The following is a 10,223-nucleotide window of genomic DNA, read 5'->3' as shown; positions in this document are numbered from 1 at the left end:
GCCTTCTCAGTTGAACCTGAAGCTCTATCGTTTTATTTCATATGTTACGGCTTTAGTGCTACATCCCTTTTCAAAATTTCGAAAATGACGGTCGTTTACTGTCAATTGACAACTATCTATTCGAAAATCACCGTAGTTGGGAACACTCCCAAAATCATCGCAAGTACGAAAAGGCAACAGAAGAACATGCCAAGGGCGAAAGAGAGACCGCACCACACAGGCACGCACACAACGATCCCATCGTCGTTACAGCGAAACTTATCGTGGGTCGGGACGGAACAGCAAAAATCGAATATGGCTGCCGTGGTATTGAAAATTTTTGCAGCATTCGTGGTTTTCGGTTTTATTTGTGCGCAAAACGTAGCAAAACAACAAGTTTAACACCGTGGTTTTGTTCAGAACAAAACGGTACGTTCGGTGGTGCATAAATTGCTGTCCGAGAAACGTTGACAAACGGTGAAAAGTTGAAAATAATCTGTTACTTTTCGTGGTCAATCGTGATCCTCGCTCACTGCGAATCATCCGTCAGTTCATCGGTCGGAAGACAGCAACACGGAACGAAGGAGAAAGATTCGCGTGGCCGCATCCGGAATAGCGAAAAGCATCGGTCGACTGGTTAATAGATTATCACTCCAACCTATCGGAACTGACTAACCACAAATGGTTCTTTCGAAGAGTCCCTTGCCGTAAAAGGGTTTGTGTTTGAAGCGAAAAAAAAGGTGAATCGCGGAAAGGAGCAAGTTAAAACGTCAACGAGTCGACAAAAGAGTAGCAGTCTGCAGTTCCAAGTGTTTTGCTCGATTTCTCCAGCGGAATCGCCGCAGATTGTATATATTGACAAGGGGAATAGGCTGATCATTCGTCGGGGGAGTTTGCTAATTGCGTGCAAATATTGAGTTGCAGCTACATCGCACTGCCGTGGAGAAGCAAGAAGCACAAGGAAAGCAGGCCAAATCTGCTGCCGTGCTGTCGAAAAAGCAAGGAAATATGCGCGATGAACGGAAGAAAATTCCGCTGAAAAGTGTGTGAGAAAAAGAACCACAGTTCAAAGGAAGGAAGGAAGCAAGCAAGACGAGAGATACCAAAAAAAAAGATCGCCTCGAGCAAAAGTGTGGAAGAGCGAAAGGGAGCGAACAAAATTTTGACAGTTCTCAAAGTGTGACTGTGTGCGTGTTGGAGGGCAGCGTGCGATAACAACAAAAACAAAACGTAGGAAGAGAGCCGGAGCGGATTGTGTGTTTCGATTTTTCCGTTGTTTTTTTTTCCTCTGCGGTGCCGTTTCGGATGTTCTCTGCGGTGAATCGGTGTGATTTTTCTAGCGATAAGTGATTTCTGGCCGAAATCTGCAATCTGTAAATAATATAAAAAGCTAGTCGTATTGTTCGCGAGTGGTCAGAGGCAGTTTCGGTGTTGCAAAAGGTAAATAGGCGTTTTTTGCAGGTTTGAAGTATTGAAGTTGTCTTTGTTGTACGATACATGAAAAGAATCGAACGACCAGCAACTGTTCGATTTTTATTTGTGTTATTATATTTAAGTTTTATTGCTAGTGTAAGCATTCAAAGACAATGTAATTCTTGAGAGAGCTTCCACATTACATATTGGAAGAGTTGGGCTATTAAGCTTTTCTTTTGCTGAAAGCTGTAAACGGCATCAACATAACTATTACTTTAATTGTTTCCTCCTATCTAGTAGAACTTATGGTCTTCACATTATCTTGAGCTTAAGATGTTTAAGAAAACTACTCTAACACCTTTTCCAAAGAGGGACTTTTTAAACCGGATTCATAATGCATTCTTAAACTGTGGACCATTGGTATCAATCGACGTTAAGTGGATGCTTGTTTTTTGCGTAAAATTGTTTTATGCTAAACATGTTTCGTCACTAATTTTTGGAGGTTACCCAAGATTTCGTACAATGCACGACCTAGTTTACTCAATTTCTAGACCACCCTTGCCACTGCGAAGGTTGCTAAATTTTCAAGGTTGCTTGTGTTCATGCATGATTTTTTAATTTGGTTACTCTTTTCACATAGTAGGAAACTATCGTTTTAGGGACATCCCCAAAGTTTTGTCCATAAAAATCAATTTACCTCGTCCTTGGACTGTAACGTAATAATAGTTGATTCTTGGTTCGGGTCGCAAGACAAATCTCGGATGAATGGCAATTACAATTTATGCTTCCCCAAAACCTACCAAGAGGGAGTTCTATGCGAAGCTACTAGACTACTTGGACGCTTCAATTAAGGAGAAACGTTCTGGTTTGACGAAGTGGAAAATACTGTTCCATCACAACAACGCCCTTGTTCATACATGCGAGCTGCTGGCATTAAAGGTTAAATTGAACGAACTACGGTATGAAATCATTGCCAACCCGCTAAATCCACCTGCCCTTGTCCGGTATGATTCATTTTCCCAAATTAAAATCTCACCTCAGTGGAGAGAATTTTTCTTCAAATTAACATGTCAACAAAAAAATCCGAGATGAAAAGGCAGTGGCTAGAATGTTTGCTATGAAACAGCACAAGTTTTGCTATCAGAACTAGGTTAGCGAGAGCTTCAAGAAGATTACTGATAACTGTTTTGATATTCTTTTTCTATGAAGTTATACTCCTTCAGATCATGATCTACGTTCCTGGTAGGACAACAGTCTAATTTTGTTGTGTAATCTGATCATATGGGGTGCCATGTTCCAGAACATGTCACGAAGTAAGTAATGGGGCTGTCTAGACGCTTCATCACCACCAGGACATTGCTGCGAATGTTGGGAATCAAATTCCATCAGGAAGCAAATTGTCAGAAAGATTTATTTTTTGGCGATGGCGCTGGGCCTGCGGCCTTCGACTGGCATGGTCGATTCTCATTGGTTCTGATGTCTTCACGGCTGGTTAGTAGACGTGTGCTCCTACTTACACCCGATTCGCTTGGGTGGAAGATGTGTGGATCTTTCTAGTTGTTCCGGAGAACAAGAAGACGGGGCGCGTGAAGATCCGAAATTTGTTTAGCAGATCGCAAACAACAAATCACAATTTGTGATTTCGATTCAGCTTTTAGCTGCAATTATATTTGTTTAGATAAAAGTTATGCAGTTATACAATAAAGACTTACATAAATCGGTATTCGTTCAATTGCATACGCTATCTCCCGCTTTTAGTGCAAACTAACTCTATCGTACGCGAATCTAGGTTAGGATAAATTTCCAATTAGCTTATATTTTAATTATTGCAATTGAATCAAATTTACTTACAGTAGTTTTTCGCAGTAGTTCTAAGATAGGTTAAGTTTTACACTAGATATTAAGTTTTAACTAGTTAATAAGTTTTACACTAGCCAATAAATTTTAGGGTTTAGGTTTAGAAATAGAAATTCTTCCGCACGCTGTTAATCTTTTCCTTTTTCTGATTCTGACACTTCTTCCTCTCTACACTCTAAATCTTTCCTCTCTCTAAGTGTGTAAATCCTACTCGTGTATGTCCGTGCTCCCAGTTCCGACCATGTCCGTGCTGCCAGTTCCAACAATGTACGTGCTGCCAGTTCCAACATTGCCCGTGCTGCCAGTTCCAACATCCTCCCCCCCGTAACACTGGCCACCAGGTTCAGTTTTACGATCCACCTCCAAGACAGCCAACCTCGAGACTGGTCTACGCACAACCCCCCTCGCAGTTTGTACAATCGCTTGACGAATCTTCCCATCCGCTCCTTTGATGACTAACTGCACGCGACCTCGTTCCCAGCCGTTTCTTCTGTCTCCGTCCACGATGTACACCAAGTCTCCTTCGGCGACAGGCTTTACATCCCCGAACCACTTCGTGCGCTTCGTGAGGGTCGGAAGATATTCCCGAGTCCACCTTTTCCAGAAGACGTCTAGTTGAAACTGAATCTGATTCCAGGAGGTCCGCAAGGCTGCCGATGAATCCGTTGGTTCAACCGTTGGCTGACGAACACCGCTTGAGCTCCCCAACAGAAAGTGGTTCGGAGTAATGGCTTCACTTTCTTCGGAAGTCAATGGCAAATACGTCAAGGGACGAGTGTTTACGATCGCCTCCGCTTCTACGACTAACGTCTCCAAAGCTTCGTCGTCCAGCTTACGACAGTTGTTGTAGGCCGTCTCCATCGCGGTTTTGATAGAGCGCACCATTCTTTCCCACGATCCACCCATGTGAGGGGTCGCGGGTGGTATGAATAACCATTTTGTGCTCGTATTGGTGAAGGTTGCTGCAAGCTCTCCTTGTATTTCTTGCATTTGTTCCCTCAACAGTCGGCTAGCACCCTGGAAGTTGGTGCCGTTGTCGCTGTGTATCTCTGCCGGCGAACCCCGTCGACAAACGAAACGCCGTACGCACTTCACGCACGAGTCGGTGCTGAGGCTATGCGCTACTTCTACATGAACGGCTCTAATGGTCAGGCATGTAAACACAGCGATCCAACGCTTTGCGTTGCTTCTCCCGATCTTCACGAGTAGCGGTCCGAAGAAATCGAGGCCCACATAAGTGAACGGTTTAGTGAATGCGGCCATGCGTGCTGCCGGTAATGGAGCCATCTGCGGAGTTTGCGGCTTGACCTTATTTATTTTGCACCATTGACAAGCTGTTGCTTGCTGCTTCACTGCTACTCTCAATCTCGGTACATAATACTTTTGGCGTATTTCATTTGTCACGGTTTCGTGGTTACCATGACGAAACTTACGGTGGTAGTCGTCCACCAATAGTGTGGTAAACCTATGATTTTGTGGGAGTATGACCGGAAACTTCGCATCTAGGTCGATATTAGGGGCTTTCCCAATGCGTCCGCCGATCCGGAGCACCCCATAATCATCCACGATCGGAGACAACTGGTAAATTCTGCTGCTCTTGTCCAGAGGTTCCCACTGCTCAGCTGATTTCTGTTGATTTCGCGCTGTTATCGCCATTTCATCGGGAAATGCCTGCCATTGCACCATCCGTATCAATGAGCGTTCTGCCGATTTGAGCTCCTCCGAACTGAATCTTCCATTTACCGCATTCTCGCTGAGTCGCTTCCGTTTCAGGTTCCCCAGAAATCTATGCACGTGGCCCATGGTCCTCACCGCCCGAGAAAGCTTTGAAAATCGATCCAAATCGATTATCAGCGTTGGCAGGATAATTCCGCGGTGTGCATGGCAAGGGCGCAACTCTTCTTCCGTGTCCACGGAACGAATTCTTTGAACAGGCCAACTTGTCTCCGGTTCGCATAAGAATTCTGGACTTTTGAACCACATACTGTCCGTTGTCAATTTTGGGCCTTTACCCCACTTGGTTGCGGCATCAGCAGGGTTAAATTTCGAGGGCACCCATCGTCAGTCGCCGACATCCGTTGTGGTAAGTAACTCTCCAATACGACAGGCCACGAACTGCTTATACCTGCGATGATCCGCTCGAAGCCACGACAGCACAGTAGCCGAATCGGTCCACAAGTACCTTCGCGCTATGGTGAGACTATGAGCTTCTTCCACGAATTTCATCAACCGCGATCCCAAAACAGCTGCTTGCAATTCCATCCTAGGCACTGAGAGGGGCTTCAATGGAGCTACTTTCGCCTTCGCAGCGACCAACGCACATTCGCCTACACCGTGAGGATTCACTATTCGAAAATAAGCAGCTGCGGAGTAAGCTACCTCGCTAGCATCCACAAAAACGTGCAGCTGTAGTCCATCATAGTGTTCTAGGGTCGCTTCGTGGAAGTAACACCTGGGTATGCGCACTACGCTAACTTCGCTGAAGAGTCTTGTCCATTTCAGCCAACGCTCAAAGATACTATCGCTGACCACATCATCCCACTCGATTCCCGATCGCCAGACGTCTTGCAGAAGCATCTTACCATGGATATGGAAGAAACTCATAAGTCCCAGTGGGTCAAAGAAACCCATTAGGCATTTCAGCATCTGTCTTTTAGTTGGACGTTGGTTGCCTTCCACCAAGTTCTGGATCTCGTTCGTCATCGTTGTAGAGAAGTGAAGTTCATCTGCTTCCGTACTCCACAGTAGTCCTAGTACGCGCTCGAATCCACCGCCTTGAACGATGGTCTTCGTTTCAGCTGATTTGGTTTCGCCTAAGCCATTTAGCACTTCTGCACTGTTCGAATGCCAGCTTCTCAGTTCGAAGCCTCCTTCATCGTGTATCATGCGCATTTCTCGACTGACGCGCAAGGCTTCTTCAGCGCTCTCAAAACTCTCCAAGCAGTCGTCCACATAATGGTTTTCAATTATGCCCTCCACGGCGCGAGGATATTGTTCCCGAAACTCTTCAGCGTTTTTGTTTTTCACAAATTGCGCTGATGCGGGTGAACACGTTGATCCAAACGTCGCCACATCCATCAAGAAGATCTCTGGACGGTGTGAAGGATCCGAACGCCAGAGGAATCGCTGAGAATGGCGATCTTCTTTGCGTATAGAGATTTGATGGAACATCTCTTTGATGTCTGCGGTAACTCCAACTTTGAACTGGCGGAAACGTAACAGGACCGCTGGTAACGAAGTCAGTTGATCGGGACCTTTCAGAAGCGCCGTATTGAGAGAAATTCCGCTGACCTTCGCCGCTGCATCCCAAATTATTCGCACTTTGCCTGGCTTCCGAGGATTCGTCACCAGTCCTAGTGGCAGATACCAGACTCGTTTCAGGTCCGCATTGAGTAGTTCCTCCTTTGAAGCGAGATGGGCGTAGCCTTTTGTTTGGTATGCAGTCAACTGCTCCTGAACGATCTCCTTAAGCTTCGGTTCTCGTGACAGTTTCTTCTCCAGGCATTCCAGTCGGCTTATAGCCATATTGTAGCTATCAGGGAACTCAATATGGTCATACTTCCATAGCAGCCCCGTTTCGAAGCGTTTGCCAATACGAGTTGTCGTTTGTTCCAGGATACGATGGGCACGCTTCTCTTCCTCTGACACAAGCACGGTAACCGCCTTAGCCGCGACATCTTCTAGCGCGAAATAATCTCTCACTGTGTTATGCAGCTCTTGAGTTACAGTGCAACCGCATGAATGACAGTTCACTGTATGTGTTGTTCCATCACCCGTCTTTCCGCCGTAGACGCACCAGCCCAATCTGGTTTTGACAGCAACGGGTTCGTAACGTAGGCCTTCTTTAGTTCGTAGTGGAACAATCAGATTCAAATTATTTACTCCTATCAACAGTCTGGGTGTTGCATCTTCATAGCTGGCAATCGGAAGTCCTTGGAGATGACGATACTGGTTGACCAAGCGTTCAAATGATACTGTTTGTTTTGGAAGAGACAACTCCTTCACTGTACGTGCATCTTCTACCTCGTACTCCTTATTTCCGTTCACCGCCGAGATCGTCAGAGAAATTTGTTTTGATGCTGATTCCATCCTCGTCACGTTTCCGGTCCACATCAGACACAAAGGCTTCGTAATCCCGTTGGCGCCGAGCTCGTTTGCTAGTTTATCTTCGACAAGCGTCAGTGACGATCCTTCGTCGAGAAAAGCGAACGTGTTAATGGTAGCTTTACTCCCGCGTAACACCACAGGCACAATACGAAACAGGATGATTTGTTCGAGTACTCTATGCGTGAAGTTTCCCGCTGAATGTTGGTGTTGGCCGTTCAAGACTTGATTGTTTCGTGCTGCGTGCAGTAGAGGATGATGACGATACTCGCAACCCTGGATGCCACACGAACCCTTGCTGCGACAGCTACGTTTCCCGTGGGCATTCAAGCAGTTTCGGCAAAGTCCGTTCGTATTCACGTACCTCCAACGTTCTTCCATAGGCAGCGTTTTGAACATTCCACAATCCTGAATGCGGTGACCAGGTTTTCTACACGAATAGCACAACCTATCCGGAACAACGGCGGCTACTGGATTAGCAGCGTGTGTGTTAATCGATCCTCTAGTTCTTTGATTCGTTTTCTCCGGCGGCTTGTTCACTTTTGTCATTGTCACTCTACCCACAGAAGTCATCACACTGGACATGAAACTGGCGAAAGTTTTCAAATTGACTTCTCGGCAGTTTTTCAGATGTGCACCCCATTCCATTTTAACGTGAGCGGGAAGCTTCCCGACAAGCTCCGTCAACAAGGACGGATTCGATAAATGTTCACGTTGACCGGCAGCTTCCAAGTGGTCGCAAAGAGTTCGTACCACCATACCAAAGTCGATAAGGGATTCCAATTTTTCGGATTTCGGTGCAGCGACAGAACGAACCTTTTCAAGAAGTGCGTCGATTAAAAGCTCAGGCCTACCAAAGAGAAAATGCAGGTCCTCCAACACGTGGGGAACACACTCAGGTAGAACCAAACGACTCTGGACAGCTTCGTATGCAGCACCTTTCAAGCAGCGTTGTAAACGTGTTAAATTTTCGGCACTCGAATATCCACAAGCAAGCGTAGTTGTCATAAAGCTGCTTATGAATACGGGCCAGTCGGTTGGGTTGCCCGAAAAGGGGGGTAATTCTTTCGTCATCACCTGTCGGGCTGCTAACTGCGAGGGGGTTGGAACAAATGTAGACATATTCAAAAGCCCTTGAGGAACTGGGACTGTTCCAAACGAAGGGTTCGGTTGTACCTGCTCTATACACACATTCCTCGTTAGATTCTTTGGGAATACAGCATCACTCTTTTGGTTCATTAGTAATGCCGAGGGAATTTGAATGTTCCCGAACTGCTCGGTTAATTGAGCAATATTATCCTCGCAACACAGTTGGGCTTTCACTTTATTTTTACTATGTGGTGGCTTACCTGGTACTACGGGGGGTAAAGGGTTACCTGCGGGGTTGTGGGTAACGCTTACTACGGCTTGCTCAACGTTGGTTCCCTTGGGGATCGCACCGGTATCCACCAGTTGGATTTGCTTATAATTACCGGCACCTGGAACGGAGTAGCCGTATTGGCCAGCTGGATTTACTGCTGACAATGACGTACGCTGAAGTACGTTTGGTAACGAAGGATGCCTCAGCGGACTCTGGACTTGTCCTACCTGTGGCATCACTGTCCTACCGGGGTAGCAACTGTCTTTCGTGTTCCCCTCGAACTGGGATGTTTGCTGCGGCATTGACAGCGAGGCTGTTTCTAGATTGGTTGAGAATCTAACGGCACCTTCTGCTTGTTCAGCGCATTCTTCCATCCACTGACGCACCTGGTCGATACTCTGCCGCTTGCTTATCCGGCTGCGGTCCGTGTGTTCTTCCTCACATTCCAGTTGGGTCTTTCTAAGTTGGAACATTTGTGACAGATGTCGTTTTTCCGCTTCCAACATTTGTTTTTCCAAGGCTCGTTTCGCTTCAAGCTCCTCTAGTTGTAGCGCTAATCGAGCGGCTCGAGTGGCTAACGATACCGTACGGATGCTTACGTTATCTGGGGTGCATTTACGACACGACCACGGACGACCTTCAACCGACTCCGATACACCAGCGCACGACATATGCCACCACGTGTCGCATTTGTCACACTGCACAAAATTATCCGCACTATCCGGACGGTCGCAATTCGCACAGCTCGAAGCAACGCCACCAGTTGGCGTCTGTGGGGTCTCGTTATTACCACTTGTTGCCATATTATCGATCCGTTGGTCGATTTATCTAAAAGTTTTGTTCCGGAGAACAAGAAGACGGGGCGCGTGAAGATCCGAAATTTGTTTAGCAGATCGCAAACAACAAATCACAATTTGTGATTTCGATTCAGCTTTTAGCTGCAATTATATTTGTTTAGATAAAAGTTATGCAGTTATACAATAAAGACTTACATAAATCGGTATTCGTTCAATTGCATACGCTATCTCCCGCTTTTAGTGCAAACTAACTCTATCGTACGCGAATCTAGGTTAGGATAAATTTCCAATTAGCTTATATTTTAATTATTGCAATTGAATCAAATTTACTTACAGTAGTTTTTCGCAGTAGTTCTAAGATAGGTTAAGTTTTACACTAGATATTAAGTTTTAACTAGTTAATAAGTTTTACACTAGCCAATAAATTTTAGGGTTTAGGTTTAGAAATAGAAATTCTTCCGCACGCTGTTAATCTTTTCCTTTTTCTGATTCTGACACTTCTTCCTCTCTACACTCTAAATCTTTCCTCTCTCTAAGTGTGTAAATCCTACTCGTGTATGTCCGTGCTCCCAGTTCCGACCATGTCCGTGCTGCCAGTTCCAACAATGTACGTGCTGCCAGTTCCAACATTGCCCGTGCTGCCAGTTCCAACACTAGTTGTCGAATCTTTTGACCTTGGGTATGAGGCTAGTTCAGGAAAGAAACGTAGGACT

General features: G+C 45.8%; 3 protein-coding genes across 6 annotated transcripts in view; 1 reads left to right on the top strand and 2 right to left on the bottom strand.

Moving 5' to 3' along the window:
• The first annotated feature begins 266 nt into the window (after nt 1-266).
• The window catches only part of LOC131682379 (protein bunched, class 2/F/G isoform), a 449,872-nt gene continuing 439,915 nt past the window's right edge, over nt 267-10,223 (top strand). Inside the window, exon 1 of one of the 4 annotated variants that reach the window (XM_058963812.1) lies at nt 267-1,419. The gene's annotated coding sequence lies outside the window, so the exon portion shown is untranslated. The remainder of the gene's footprint in view (nt 1,420-10,223) is intronic. The other 3 variants (XM_058963813.1, XM_058963810.1, XM_058963814.1) reach the window with 3 other exon arrangements.
• On the bottom strand, nt 3,457-5,052 carry LOC131679927 (uncharacterized). Its single transcript, XM_058960673.1, has one exon. It carries the CDS (start codon nt 5,050-5,052, stop codon nt 3,457-3,459), a length of 1,596 nt encoding a protein of 531 aa, XP_058816656.1.
• On the bottom strand, nt 5,311-9,516 carry LOC131679925 (uncharacterized). Its single transcript, XM_058960672.1, has one exon. It carries the CDS (start codon nt 9,514-9,516, stop codon nt 5,311-5,313), a length of 4,206 nt encoding a protein of 1,401 aa, XP_058816655.1.

This window comes from Topomyia yanbarensis, chromosome 2 (genome assembly GCF_030247195.1).
Source record: "Topomyia yanbarensis strain Yona2022 chromosome 2, ASM3024719v1, whole genome shotgun sequence".
NCBI classification, from domain to species: Eukaryota; Metazoa; Arthropoda; class Insecta; order Diptera; family Culicidae; genus Topomyia; species Topomyia yanbarensis.
The sequence above is the reverse complement of the archived record's forward strand: the minus strand, read 5'-3'. Positions and strand labels throughout refer to the sequence as shown.

Excerpts from the sequence above, each read along its gene's own strand:
- LOC131679927 (XM_058960673.1), bottom strand. The coding sequence starts at position 5,052 with ATGGGCCACGTGCATAGATTTCTGGGGAACCTGAAACGGAAGCGACTC.
- LOC131679925 (XM_058960672.1), bottom strand. The coding sequence starts at position 9,516 with ATGGCAACAAGTGGTAATAACGAGACCCCACAGACGCCAACTGGTGGC.